This window comes from Syngnathus typhle, linkage group LG5 (genome assembly GCF_033458585.1).
Source record: "Syngnathus typhle isolate RoL2023-S1 ecotype Sweden linkage group LG5, RoL_Styp_1.0, whole genome shotgun sequence".
NCBI classification, from domain to species: Eukaryota; Metazoa; Chordata; class Actinopteri; order Syngnathiformes; family Syngnathidae; genus Syngnathus; species Syngnathus typhle.
Genome location: NC_083742.1, coordinates 16,289,099 through 16,303,961, shown reverse-complemented (window position 1 = coordinate 16,303,961; position 14,863 = coordinate 16,289,099). Strand labels below are relative to the sequence as shown.

Below are 14,863 nucleotides of genomic sequence, written 5' to 3'. Positions count from 1 at the left end.
CGGTCACGTATTCAGAATAAGACACGTTTCTGAATTATTAAAAAGGCTTAACTTGCATACTTAGCTGTTCTTGATTTGTTCGTCTTTTAATTAAATCATTATTAATATGAAATAATCCACTGTATTTAACATATTTTATTTGACGGGTCATTAATAAACATAAATACCTTTATTATGAATGTGTACCATTACGAAACAACATTTCCGCTCAACTTCCGTTATATATACTACATCCGGTGAGAAACAAGAACATCTCACGAGCACACCGCCAACTAGAGGTCTGGATGCTTTGACAAATTCGTTATTGAAATGCGCATTAACTTCACATTATTAATTGATGGATGGCTGCACAAGTCCTCAATAATTCGTAGACTTTGATGATTAAAACTCAGTTAGGTGGGTTGACAACGACAACACAAAGTCCAACTTCTCTATTCATCTGTCTGCCCACCCATTCATTTTCTCTTCTGCTTTTTATATTTTTGTTCTTCCACTTGTGCCATCCCGCGTCCTAATAAGGTAGCACAAATATAAGAGCTAAAGTAAACTACTAAAACCATAACATCCACATATAAAAAATGAACTTTTTGTTTATTTTTATTTTTTGTTAAGGAAAAGGTACTGTGATTGGGGGATTGGGGGATTTCCGTTGTCCCTGAACGCACCGCGCGGAGCGGTGGGAGAGGTCGCTTGTTGACTTGGGTCCAGTGCCGCTTTCCAGCTAGCTCGTCCACGCTTAGCACTGCTGCGCAACAAGTGGATAAGTTTTCCCGATTTAGCTCAATGGAACACCGCGACTCGACTCACACAGTCGTAGCTGCAATATAATGGGTGAACCAGGGAGTTCTTTCTTCCATTTAGGGCACGGGAACTGGTGTTTGTTTTAAAGTTATGTTGACGAGATAAGACCAAAGGGATAAAGTTGCTCATCGGGGGGGGGGAGTGGGCGGTGGGAGGGGAGAAAATGGGGAACTGGCCGTGTTTGGAGTCCCAAAAGCGGCCAGTTTAGAAGCAACGCGGAAGGGGAATGGAGTAAGAGGGGGCTGTTTGGCTGACTTATCCATTTCAAGTCCAATTTGTAAAGACAAGGGTGAGCTGTCAAAGTCGTCCGGACTGCTGGTGGCCTACGGAGGAGCTAGCACTGAGCTAGCTGGCTAGCTGCACCGCTGGCTGCTCATCTCGCGAAGTAAGTGTTTGACCTCCCGTCACAAATCATTTGCAGCTCGACTATTTAAACACCATATTACCCATATAAGCTGCTAAACTTGACACCCCAGATAAAAAAAAAAGGTTATTTCGCTGTGACGTCACGTATCATCCAACCATTGCGGTGAGAGGAGACGTGTGCGTGCGTGTTTGCCTACTTGCAAAGGTTACCTGTTTAAGTTTATTTGCCCTCCCATTTCATTTGTTACCAGTTACACACTTGAACATGTTAGGTTTTGAAAACAGTGTTATGAAACTAGGCAACAGGGTGAATAAGTGTTTTGTACTCCTGCCTCACAGTTCTCGGGTTCGGGGTTCGAATCCCGCTACCTCCCACATCCCAAATATCCATGCAGTGGACCCCCGCCATACGCGGGGACAGAAACCAGGCTGTCCCGCAATGTTCGTGTAATAGATGCCCAGTGAAACCAACAAGCGTCAATCAAGTAAAACTGAAAGTAAAACTGCCTATAGGAAGTAAATAAAGGTGTCAAATGAATCACACTTCGAGGAAAGTTTATGCTTTAATTTCGAAACTCCTAATATACCTGCATACGCATGATACATAGAGCGGGCCCAAAAACTAATGTGTACTTTAAATAATTGTAACATAGGTGTTGATAGGAATTGTATTCATTCTCAAAATTTAACCAAATTTACAAACATCATGTTTTATCACCACTTGTTCGGATCCAACAATCGGAGCAAATTGCATCGACGATCCTTCCTGGAATAAATTTAATTTCTAATTCCCCCTCAAAGATTAGCGTGGCTGCACCCTAATGAGGAGAAATAATCTAGGAAATACATGGATGGATATTTTGAAGGTATTATTAAGCACTTTGTCAAAGTATGGTTGCGTGAGGGCTGCAAGGTTGCAATCTAAGTGGTGTTTGGGTTTTTCTGGGTTATTTTTGCTGAAGTCGACAAAATTGATTTCCTGTGAGTAAAAGATTGCGTTAATCGCTTAAAGCGGGGCTCTCCCTTCAAACTGCCGATAGTAACATTCTGTGAATGTTCACATTTTCATAAACTCTGACAGCATGAATTTATCTTGCAGTGGGGATAAAAAAGTCACTGCCAAAAGTGACTGAGCTGAGTCAAAAAGAAGGCTTTTATTAGAGGTGTAGGACTCAAGAATTAGTAATGGAAATATATCAAATTCAATCACTTAAATAGCCTTGGTGTTTTTTTATTTGTTTTATTTATTTGTTCCAATTCAGCCCTCGGTGTTTTGCGTAGACAAACAAAACAGTCTCAAGAAGACATTCCTGCAAAGACTCAGGGAAGTCTGCCGCTTTCAATTTCATTTCAATTTTGATTACTTTTTTTTTTTTTGCAGGTGGCACATTGCCGATGGTCTCTCAGCAAGCCATGGACGCGACGCCGGACACGTGCCCAACAGTGCAGCACCGGAACGGAAGCGCCCATCGGCAGTGTCCGGACAAGAACCCGACCGGCGGCACCGAGCCCGCTGACCCCGCTGTTCTGAGGCTTCGCTTCTATCACAGCATCCGGGGAGAGTCCGACTGCAAATTCCTGAGCTACCCGGCCGGCGATTACGTGGCCGAGGAGCTGTGCATCGATGCTGCCAAAGCATGCAGTGAGTGTTTTTTTTCTGCATTTCCTTGACTGCACTTTTTAAATTATTTATTTAAAGACTGTACTTTTATTTTTATTTAAGGAGCAGAGCAAATTGGTATATCTTTTACAAATTTCCCAAGTCTTCTTTTTTCCTTTTTACTTGGGATCAACAATCAAATTCAAGTTCTAAAATGCAAAAATAGCAAACTCAGGGGAAAAAGTGCTTCACGATTAGACCACATTAAAAAAAAAAAAATTTGAAAATCACTGGCCTTCATCTTCCACTTTAGTGCCGCGTTTGTACCCACGGGATCACTAAAATGAAAGATTGAAAGATGGCGTTCGGTATTTAGTGCAGCTCGATCTCACCATCATGTTGCCGTAATCGAATCTTGAGCGTCTGATGATAGAACAAACACTGTTGACATTCAGGGGCAAATTTAATGGCCTTGCGCTGACTTGTGTTGGCACCAAAAACAGCTTTTATTACGTGTAGCCCTCCGATGCAATGCTGTGTACTTTGCTCACAAAAGTGACTAGTAAAAGTCCCCGCAGAGCCGTTCAGTCCTCAAATCAACTGCCTGCAGTGATCAAATCCAACAAGATGAATTGCTGACTTTTAATTCTTTGCTGACCACTCAGTGCTTGGTTTAAGCTAAACTGGATTTTTATGTCCCGTCTACTAACAGCAGGTATTTTTAATTTGTATTTTTTGATACTATTTTATGTAACATGCTTTTATTTACATTTTACACGTGCTTTCGTTTGTGTGTCCGCAGGCGTAGCGCCTGTCTACTTCAGCCTCTTTGGCCTCTTCAGGGAGCGAGACCGCTTGTGGTTTTGCCCCAGCCATATTTTCCATCTGGACGAGTCCGCCTCGGAAGATGTGTTTTTTCGAATAAGGTAGCGTCGGGTGATCATTTTGCAGGCTGACGTTGCAAACGCGTCAAGTCACATCGCGTGTCGGTGGCAGGTACTACTACCCTGGCTGGTACAGCGGTGGGGCGTCCCGGGCTTATCGGTACGGCGTTGCAAAGGGATCCGAGAGTCCCATTCTGGATGATTGTGTGATGTCATACCTCTTTTATCAGGTGAGTGTGTTGCTTCTACAGTATGTGTGCTTTTGCCAATGTGAATTGTTGCGGGCTTAGTAGGCTCATGGGGTGTCCGTTTTTCAGTGCATGGGACTCGTGTTAAACGTGTGACAATTTGGAGCAGTTCACAAATCTACAAAAAAAAACCTTGCTTTATTCAGCGCAGAATGTCCCATGGCCCAGCCAGAAGCCAAAAGTAAAAATGATTGAAAATCTTTAGCTAGCTCAAACACAGGAGATGCCCCTGCAGTCTGCAGACCTACTGACCCTGAAACATAGATACTTGGAAGAAAATCCATCCAACTATTTGTTTAGTCTCCATTGTCGTCCAAGTTTTTTTTTTTTTTTTTTTTTTTAAATAGGAAATGTCCGGAGGACATCACCATCCGCTTTGGGTAGAAAATATTTCTCATTTCTGTTTCTGGCAATACTGACAAATGTCTGTCCATCCCCGCCAATCCCTCTAGTGGAGAAACGATTTCATCAGTGGCTTGGTCAAGCTTTCCAGCTCTCACGAGACCCAGGAGGAGTGCTTGGGTATGGCCGTGCTGGACATGACGCGGACGGCCAACGAGAAAGTGGTGTCGCCGCTGGACGTCTACCGCACTACGAGGTAGCCGCACGTTCTCACGTCTCGTGTTGAAATCAACAATATCGCAACCTTCGTGCAGTAAGCCGTATTCACATTATCAAGCGAGTTTGTTGCTTTCATTTTCAAGTTTTAGATTGTTTTTATTTGATTAATTTAGCCAGCTAGATAAGCTTTTTATTATCATTATTTGCAACTTTTATTCCACAAACTATTTTACATTTTATTTTATTATTTCTATTTTTATATAACTTTAAAGTGTGGGTTTCATGTTTGTTATCAGCAGATCAGTTCATCACCCTATGTGATAATTGCATCTTAAAATAGCTCCTGGCTCTAAGGTCAACGCTCGCTGGTACCATGGCAACCGTGGACTGGCTCCTTTTTAGGTCATTTGCAGAGGAAGTCAAAATGATTTTAAAGTCAGAATTCTGACTTTATTCTCAGAATTCTGACTTAGTCAGAATTCTGAGAAAAAAGTTAGAATCCTGTCACCCCTCTTTTTTTTTTTTTCTTCACTGGCCCTAATCCTCTTCCGTACATAACGCAATGATTCTGTTTAACTAACCAATTCATGTATCCATCCATTTTCTGTACCGCTTAGTCCCCACGGGGGTCGCGGGCGTGCTGGAGCCTATCCCAGCCGTCATCGGGCAGTAGGCGGGGGACACCCTGAACCGGTTGCCAGCCAATCGCAGGGCACACCTTGACAAACAACCATACGCACTCGCACTCACACCTAGGGACAATTTGGAGTGCTCAATCGGCCTACCAAGCATGTTTTTGGGATGTGGGAGGAAACCGGAGCGCCCGGAGAAAACCCACGCGGGCCCGGGAAGAAAATGCAAACTCCACACAGGGAGGGCCGGAGGTGGAATCGAACCCGCACCCTCCTAACTGTGAGGCGGACGTGCTACCCGGTACACCGAGCCGCTAACTAACCAATTATTGATTTTTTTTTTTTTTTTTTTAAAGTTCCTCATTTCCTGTGTTTGCAGTCCATTGGATCATTACATGATATTGTCGACTAGGCAATAAAACAAGTTCAAAATGTGCAAATTTTTCTGAATTTTTTTTTATTTATTTTTTTTAGATAACAAAATCCATGCTTGTTTCATGATTTTTTTTTCTGTATGCAGTCGCAAGTGCTGGTATTGCTACTCGCCCAACTCAAAATGATATCATAACAAATCGAGCAGTTATTTGATGATCATGTAAACGCTCTGTGGGCCCGAACGAAGAACGGAGAGGTATTTTGTGTAGCCATGGTAGTTTCCATCCATCTTTGTCTGTGCACGCAGCTACAAGTCGTTCCTGCCCAAAGACATGCGCGCCCAGATCGAGGACTGCAGTTTCCTGACGCGCAAGCGCATCCGCTTCCGCTTCAAGCGCTTTGTCCAGCAGTTCAGCCAGTTCCACACCACCGCGCGGGACCTCAAGCTGAAGTACCTCATCAGCATGGAGTCGCTGGAGAAGGCCTTCTACACTGAGACCTTCCAGGTCCGCGAGGCATCCGGCGGCCAGCTCGCCTTGCTGGTGGCCGCTGACACCGGCATCCAGTGGTGCCGGGAGAAGCTGAAAGATCCCGACCAGGTTGGTGCCACGTCTCTGCGCTATTTAAAGGTAGATTCACTTGATGGATGTTTTCCATTATTTGTCCAGCACCATTCTGGTGGTATCTTCTTTACCTCTCAACTTGCATGTGCTTTTTTTTTTTTTTGGTTCTCCTCACCCCAGGAGCTGCAGACGCTGTGCGACTTTCCGGAAGTTGTTGATATTAGCGTCAAACAGGCCAACAAGGAAACTGCCTCTGAGAGCCGCTTGGTCACCATCAACAAGCAGGATGGCAAGAACCTGGTACCATGCCACTGATTTTGATAGCTTCTAACAGGGAGACGTTATTTAGAATTGACACTAAAAGGAACTTTGCTCTGTGTTTTTTTGTAAACTTGCTAATACGATGCTAATTACTTACCGAACAGAGAAAAAAAATATGCACAAAGAGGATTTTGTTGATTTGAAACGTTCTAGTTTCTCTGCTTTCCAGGAGTTGGAGTTCCCCAGTCTGTCTGAAGCGCTCTCCTTTGTGTCCTTGATCGATGGCCACTATCGGCTCACCGCGGACGCACATCACTACCTTTGCAAAGAAGTGGCGCCCCCTAGGCTGGTGGAGGCCATCGCCTGCCACTGCCATGGCCCGGTCTCGTAAGTGATCGGAAAGGAGGGTTTGCATTTGAGGCTACCGATTTCTTTTTGTGATCCCCGACCAAAGGAACTGTGTCTCCTCGTAGGATGGAGTTTGCCATTAACCGACTTCAGAGATCGGCCAACAAGCACGACTTGTACATTTTAAGATGCAGCCCGAAGGACTTCAACAAGTACTTTCTGACGTTCCCTGTTGAGGTATGCCAAGAACAAAAGCAAAGTGTCTCAATTTCCGAAATGGCTAACTTGTTTTCTGTCCAGAACGCTTTCAGCAGACATTCCCGACCCAGAATAGCGGCTGTTGGCAAAGGCAGTCGTTCTCTCACTCGTGCCACAGAGAACCTAACAAAAAAGCAGATCTTATCGCCAAAATGTTCTCCGTGTGATTCTGTGGATTTTTTCCGTGTTGTTGGCTTCCTTCAATACTTTTGATCGGATTCCTTCCTTCCAATTGAACATTTTCACTAATCCATTGTTGATTGGTCACTTGAATAGATATTTGTTTGTTTGTTTTTGCTCGTTTATAACTGTCTCTTCATCGTCTGGCATTTAGCGTGAATGATTGTTTGGTTGGCGAGCAGTCCGAGGAGTACGTGCCCTCTCGCTCAGTCTGCTATGATGGACTCGACAAAATCCGAAATAATGTGAACATAAGCAATTGGTGAAAATTTGGTGATATAGACCCCTTATTTAAAAATAACAAACAAACAAAGCTTTTTTTAATTTATTTTTTATTTATAATTTTGCCCTTCCCTGACATTTAAAACACGTTCCTTTTGTTTGTGCCCCCTCCCAGGTGTATGACTCAGTGGAATACAAACACTGCCAGATAACCCGATCGTCCGGTGGCGAGTTCAACCTCACCGGAACCAAAAGGAACTTCAGCAGCCTGAAAGATCTTCTGAACTGCTACCAAAAGGAAGCGGTGCGCTCCGATAGCTTCATTTTCCAGTTCAGCAAGTGCTGCGCTCCTAAACCTAAAGGTAAGTCGTGCCATGCCCTGTGCTGGACCCACTTGGCTTATTTCTTTAACATGTCCTTTCGGTTCTGAACTTTAATTATTGCACGAGACCGACTCTACCTTTCTAATTTTGTTGGTAGTTTTTAGTGCCTTGGCAACACATAGCTAAAGCTAAAGTGAAGCACATTGAATGAGTTGCCTTGTGTATGAAACGTTCTGTATGAATAAAGTTTACCCTGCTTTGCCTAAAGTAATCTCTTCAACTCTCAAAACAGTGTTTTCTTTAGAAAGGCAGAATTCTTCATCTACACGACTCTTTTTGCCGCCGCTCGTCCTTTCAACGCTGTAGCAACATAAATGCGATACACTACAAACAAGAGATTAGGGAGGAAAAGGAGTTACTGTCTACAATTCATTTTCGTTACGAGAGAAGGGAATATTTTTGGTGCCCAAAATACTTTTTTATATTTCATTAGAAAAGTCCTGTCTGCTGGTGTGCCGGAGAAACAAAGCGTCCGACGTGCCTCCATCACCGTCACTGCATCAACCCCATGTCAGTCGGATGGTCTTTCACACTATCAAGAAGGAAGATTTGGAGTTTGTATGTTTGTTTGTTTATTTCTACATTTTCATTTATTTCTTTATATGCGTATGACGCTTGTTTTTTTTATGTTTGACATTCCTCAGCTGGAGAGCCTTGGCCGAGGGACGTTTACCAAGATATTCAAAGGCTTGCGCAAGGAGCTCAGAGACTACGGACTTGTGCACCAAACTGAAGTAGTCATGAAAGTCTTGGACCAGGCCCACAGGAACTACTCAGAGGTAGGAGTTGGCGATACGTCCAAAAAAAAAAAAAAAATCCCCAAATAAACTTTTTTTTATCCATTAATAAAAAGAAGCACCAAAGCACATAATTCAAATTGTCTATTGGTTACTCATGCAGCCCTACCTAAAGGGCTTTTAAAAACAGCAGAAGCTGTTGTGAAAGCGCTATGCAAATGAAGATGGATTATCTCCATAACATTTTACACACTTTGTCAACCATTCAACACTGACACCTAGTGGTGGATGGGGTAGTGCATACTTGTGGGTTTTTTTTTGTCTTTTCTACCGCTCGCTCCTTAAATATATCAATATTAAACGCTATATCAAATTGGACCTTTCCGCTCAATCCTGGTCACAATTTGTCCAATTGAAGACAAAGAAAACTACTTTTTCTATTCCTTGTTATTGACTGAATAATATTCTCAGTTTCCGCAAGGCCCCTCATTTATTCTCATGTCAAAAGGAAGTGCGCATTAGTTCCACTTGTGTCCTTTTTTCTTATCGTCATGGTCATCTCCAGTGTTTTGACACTTCCCTCCCCCCCCCCCTTTTTTTTTTCTCTTCTTTTTTTCCTGGCAGTCTTTCTTTGAAGCAGCCAGCATGATGAGCCAGCTCTCCCACAAGCACTTGGTTCTCAATTACGGTGTATGCGTGTGCGGCGAGGAGAGTAAGTCAACACCACACACACACACATGCTCACTTGTAAGCTACAATAAATGATTTCTTATCTGAACTCAAGCACTGTATTTCTTATTTAAGAGTAGAGCACGCTTTTGTGTAAAGGTGCCATTTGTTCAATTTTAGTGACTGGCTGATATTGTCTCTCTACAGACATCATGGTACAGGAGTATGTCAAGTTTGGCTCCCTTGACACCTACTTGAAGAAGAAGAAGAACTCGCTGAACATTCTGTGGAAGCTGGAAGTGGCCAAACAGCTGGCCTGGGCCATGAATTTCCTGGTATGTCAACTTTAAGGCTGAGTCCAAAGTGTAAAAAGTCATGACTACAAAAATGTAGTTAAGATGCATGACCAAAGACCATGACTAATGACACAAAGGCAAAAAAAAACCACAACCAAAACAGAAAGCATGACCAAAAAACATGTTTCAAAACATCATTCAATTGCGCTGGTGAGTCTAATGAAGTGTCAATGTCTGTAGATGTAGCTCAAGCACACAATAAAATCTCGCTGATGCATATTATCAAATGGCTCATCACATTTTCTGCCCGATGCGCAGGAAGAGAAGCGCCTGGTCCACGGAAACGTGTGCGCCAAAAACGTCCTGCTGATACGAGAGGAAGACCGCCGGGCCGGCAACCCGCCCTTCATCAAGCTGAGTGACCCTGGTATCAGCATCACTGTCCTACCTAAAGACAGTGAGTCTGCAGCTGCTGCTTCTTCCACAACACAGTGCTGTTTTTTTTAAATACAGACATGACCAACATGTGGGGCGGTTTCTTGGGGGCTGTAAAGGATTTCAATTCATTTTACTCTGCCAAATGTATTTATCGGACCAGGTATTTATTTGCGTGTGCTTTTGTTTGCGTACAGTTCTGATCGAGAGGATCCCGTGGGTGCCCCCCGAGTGCATTGACGACCCCGCCAACCTGAGCCTGGCGGCTGACAAGTGGAGCTACGGCGTCACTCTTTGGGAACTTTGCAGTGGCGGAGAGAGGCCGCTAGCAGCGCTGGATGACTCCAAGGTGAAGCTTGAAGGAATTGCGTGGAGCAAAGTGGGTGACCAAATGATGTTACCAACACTCATCAGTATCACCCCAAGTCCAAAAACCGCAACCCACATACATGTCCCAAGCACGTAACTAAAGAATCCTGACAAAGAACCATGACACTTACCAAAAATCATGACCAAAATTGTGCCTTTAAGCATCCTTCTCCCCAACGCTCCAGAAATGCCTGTTCTACGAGGACCACCACCAGCTTCCCGCGCCCAAATGGACCGAGCTGGCCAATCTGATTAGCAACTGCACGGACTACGAGCCGACGTACCGGCCGACGTTTCGCGGCATCATCCGGGACCTGAACAGCCTTTTTACACCAGGTTGGTTGACCCGCTCAAGATGTTCTCATTACTGTCAGGGATGACACACGCCCTTCATTTGTCCTCGCGTCCTACAGACTACGAGTTGATCGTGGACAGCGACATCCTTCCCAACCGGACGACGGCTTCCGGCTGGACGACGGGAGGCGTCGAAAACCAGGAGCCGGCCCAGTTTGAAGAGAGACACCTCATATTCTTACAACAGCTAGGAAAGGTACCAGAGCTCAGCCGTGTCGAATGAAAATGCAGAGTTGTGTCATTTCCAAAAAGCTTGGCTTTTTTTTTTTTTTTTTTTTTTTTTTTTTTTTTACTTTGTTAAAAATTGACAAAAGATTTTGACGAAGAACATGACTGACTATAACAGCTCGTCCCCAAAAAGAAAAACTATTTCGTAGGACTACAACAAATGTCCCAAAACACATGACCGTTTGTGTGCTGTTCTTTATCTTGACACGATGGTTTATCGATGTATCTCAGGGCAACTTCGGCAGCGTGGAGATGTGCCGCTACGACCCGCTGCAGGACAACACGGGCGAAGTGGTGGCCGTGAAGAAGCTGCAGCACAGCACAGCGGAGCACATCCGCGACTTTGAGCGCGAGATCGACATCCTCAAGTCTCTGCAGCACGAGAACATCGTCAAGTATAAGGGCGTCTGCTACAGCGCGGGTACGCTTTCAAGCGAAACTCACTAACTTAGGACCACGAAAAGTACACGAAAACTCGCATCCAAAACTGCACAACCGACATTCATAACCAAAAACATCCTGACCAACACTCACGACCACAAAATGATGACCAAAAATCGGGATCAAAAGCCATGTCCAAAAATCTACGTGCAAAACTTGGTCACCAAGGTCACAATTTAGAAAAAAAAGCATAACCAAAATATGGTGACTAAATCTCGCAATCAAAATTCACAAACAAAACTAATCACCGAAAACCAAACAGCTGAACCCCGCACCACGACCCAAACCTATGATTTAGTGTCACTAAAAATCCGAAGTTCACTTGTCGATTTTCTTCCTGGTCAGGCCGACGCAATCTGCGCCTCATCATGGAATACCTTCCCTTCGGAAGCCTGAGAGACTACCTCATGAAGAACAAGGAGAGGATCGACCACAAGAAACTAATGCACTACACTTCCCAGATCTGCAAGGTTCCTACACTTATCTGCTGTTTTCCACTCTTTGGTCAGGAGCTTCTTTCCAATGTCGTGTTCTTGCAGGGAATGGAATACCTGTCCGGCAAGCGCTACATCCATCGCGACTTGGCCACGCGGAACATCCTGGTGGAAAGCGAGCAGCGGGTGAAAATCGGCGACTTCGGGCTGACTAAAGTTCTCCCTCAAGATAAGGAGTACTACATGGTCAAAGAGCCAGGAGAGAGCCCCATCTTTTGGTAGGGTATCCCCCCCCCCCCCCCCCCCATCCCCACTTCCTCAACGGACTCCCTTTCAACAAACACCTCCTGACGTCCGCTCTGTTCAGGTACGCCCCCGAGTCGCTGACGGAGAGCAGGTTCTCCGTGGCGTCGGACGTGTGGAGCTTCGGAGTGGTGCTTTATGAGCTCTTCACCCACAGCGAGAAGAGCTGCAGCCCGCCGGCCGTAAGCCACCTCACGCTGCAAATAAAGAAAATGGAGGACAAATGCTCAATTATGAATCATTTGTAAATAATGTAATGTAAATAATTGTCCCTCATATACTTTAAATAACATATTTATGTAATTGCAACATTTATTTAACAGTTTTTTTTTTCCCTTGTAACTGGACACTCTTAGAACAAGTGGAACGTGATCCGAAAAAAACGTTACGTGCACTTATACAATCTAATGAGCCAAAGGATTAGCGATTTAGCAGTTAGCATAGCATTCACTTGTCCACTGTTTTTTGAACCGTTTTTTATTTTATTTTTTATACTCCTGGTCAGATCTTCATGTCCATGATGGGCAACGACAAGCAGGGCCAGCTAATCGTCTACCACCTGATGGAACTCCTCAAGTCGGCCAGCAGGTTACCGCAGCCCGTCCACTGTCCCGACGAGGTCCGTTTTTCATTTGTGACATCTTGAAAACTTGATCCTGGTGGCGCAGCTTCTAAAACGCAGATTCCGCTTTAAAGGCTTCCACTGGCTGCAATGTGCAAATAGGTTCATTTGAGGGGATCAAAAAGAACTAAATATTTGATAAAAACAGTGTGGTAAAAGCGACAACAAAAGAAATCTTACAAGTTTCAGTGTTAACGAATGTCGTGTCATTGCAGATTTATGAGATCATGGAGGAGTGCTGGGACAACGACTCGGGGCTGCGCCCTTCTTTCAATGAGCTCACTCTGCGCATCGACCTGCTCAGGGACACAGACTGAACGCCGACCCCACCCCGTCCCGCCCAGCCCAGCCCATTACCACCCAAAGTGCCACGACTTCTCTTTTCAACTTGACACCTACCGTATAGTGTGTGTGGGGAAAAACACGTCCAACCCACGTTTTGCTTTTGTTGAAAGATTTTCGAATGTATTATAGACACGTACGTGGGTAGACCTTTTGTGTCACGTCTCAACATGGAGATGCTTATGTGTGCGTGCTTGTTAGCCACCCAAAATCGCTAGCAGGGCTAGTCATCACCATCATGCCCTCCCCCCCCCCCCCCCCCAACCCCGGAAAAAAGACTATTTTCTATGTGTATATACACCGACAGTATATATTTGTGTACATATGTCCAGATTGTTTTTTTTCTAATTCTAATATACTGGAGCTGGAAGTTAAAGCCCCGTATTGTTTCAAAATGTCATTTGAGTGAAGAAGTGACTTCATCGAGTGTGAAAATTCAATGAGTAAATATATTAAGGGTTATCATTAAAACATGACCTTCAGACAAAAGCTAGTTCATCCCAAAGAGAAAGTTTTGAGAAGTAAACTCACCATTGTTTATGTAGTCCAGTGAAATGCAACGTGCAAAGTGCACCGTGAGCCAGGAATGGAACACCACCATGAGGGTCCACCAGCTGCCCAGATGGCGCCCAGGCAGCCTTTCTTCAACGTCCTGGTGCAGGACAGCACCTGCCGATATGCCGCGCAAGGTAAAGCGGGACGATTAAAACCAAAATCAGACAGACTGATATTTCCGTGCGCATATTTATGTCATACCTTAGAGAGGACTTATTTTACAGATCTTCATACCGCCTTTGGTTACTTTCATATCTATTTTATTTAATTGAGCACGTTGTATAAGGAAGACTTTTTGGGATTTCAATAATGAGTTAAACTATTTTTAAATGAAAACAAATTGTAAAAAAAATTAGGGTCATGACATTAGAAATATATATATTTTTGTAGTTACCAAATATATTATTGGCTCAGTAGCAAGGTGACGTCGGAGGTCAAGACGCTCGTCTCAGTCACGTGACATGTCACCTTAATCGAGCCCGCCAAGCAAGCACAAATGAGCAAGAAACAGTTGTTTGGAAAGCTTCTGCGGAAAGGGAAAAAAAGCCCAATGAGGAGACGGAAGAAGAAAAGGCTACGACTTCTAAGAAAAGGAAAGCTGCATTTAAAAGAACATTTCTGGAGTCCTTCTTAAAATATAGATTTTTCGCCACAGGCTATAGGTAACGAGGCAACGAAGCCTCCGAAACTCCTTCGGCACATCGAGACCAAGCATCCTGCTTTAAAAGACAAACTTGAACCACTTGGGGTGTCATTGTCTCCGATTACGCCTCGATGGGACCGGCTGGTTTCTGAGAAACAAGCTCAGTGCTCCCACTAATTCAACGTAATGGTGAGTTTTATGTCGTTTATACTTGTTTTTATGCCAGTCGTACCATTTTATTTAATCGTATTTATATATTTATTATAAATGTATAATTTATTTATATAAATGTATTTATTTATTAAGGAGTTACATTTTTGTTGTTGCATTATACGTTGATTGATTGTTTTCCTGTTACTTTGTATGATGTGGCGTGGAGAAATCACGGACGTTTGAAACGTGTTGCTGCCGTCGCCATTTATATTTCTCACATCAACCACTAGAGGTCTCCCCAAACCACCGAGATGTTTGAATGCCCTTTGAATGAGCATAGTCGACCACTTCTGGCACTAGACATTTTGTCATTTATGTTGTTAACTATTCCCTCTATAGACCCTTTCTCATTATTTCAAAGTCAAGTTGTTCGTATGTTCTGACAGAACGTCAGCCCACATAAATGAAAATGACAAACGCACCTTAACAAGCCACGATAACATTTAAACAAGAAAGGACTAGATTGGCAACGGGATGAAGCAATTGTGCTCATCTCGAACAATTAATGGACTAACTGATTCGTAAATACTCATTCAATAT

The 14,863-nt window shown here is 43.9% G+C and overlaps 1 protein-coding gene across 3 annotated transcripts; it reads left to right on the top strand.

Moving 5' to 3' along the window:
• The first annotated feature begins 248 nt into the window (after nt 1-248).
• On the top strand, nt 249-13,405 carry jak2b (Janus kinase 2b). 3 transcript variants are annotated; one of them, XM_061279740.1, is made up of 24 exons: nt 250-1,186; nt 2,549-2,809; nt 3,570-3,693; nt 3,764-3,881; nt 4,352-4,497; nt 5,775-6,096; nt 6,211-6,330; nt 6,521-6,678; nt 6,765-6,876; nt 7,475-7,661; nt 8,116-8,240; nt 8,327-8,461; nt 9,044-9,131; nt 9,296-9,423; nt 9,703-9,841; nt 10,017-10,168; nt 10,374-10,524; nt 10,602-10,738; nt 11,002-11,191; nt 11,557-11,681; nt 11,751-11,923; nt 12,013-12,130; nt 12,454-12,567; nt 12,786-13,405. In XM_061279740.1, the coding sequence occupies exons 2-24, from the start codon at nt 2,563-2,565 to the stop codon at nt 12,885-12,887; spliced, it is 3,411 nt and encodes a 1,136-aa protein (XP_061135724.1). In that variant the 5' UTR covers nt 250-1,186; nt 2,549-2,562; the 3' UTR covers nt 12,888-13,405. The 3 variants fall into 3 exon arrangements, with proteins under 3 accessions (XP_061135723.1, XP_061135724.1, XP_061135725.1); XM_061279741.1 differs by having other exon boundaries at nt 251-1,186; nt 5,775-6,066; XM_061279739.1 differs by having other exon boundaries at nt 249-1,186; nt 5,775-6,330.
• Nucleotides 13,406-14,863: the final 1,458 nt, after the last annotated feature.

Excerpts from the sequence above, each read along its gene's own strand:
- jak2b (XM_061279739.1), top strand. The coding sequence starts at position 2,563 with ATGGTCTCTCAGCAAGCCATGGACGCGACGCCGGACACGTGCCCAACA. Across the intron at positions 8,241-8,326 it reads AGAAGGAAGATTTGGAGTTT|CTGGAGAGCCTTGGCCGAGG; the intron begins GTATGTTTGTTT and ends GACATTCCTCAG. Across the intron at positions 10,169-10,373 it reads CAGCGCTGGATGACTCCAAG|AAATGCCTGTTCTACGAGGA; the intron begins GTGAAGCTTGAA and ends CCAACGCTCCAG.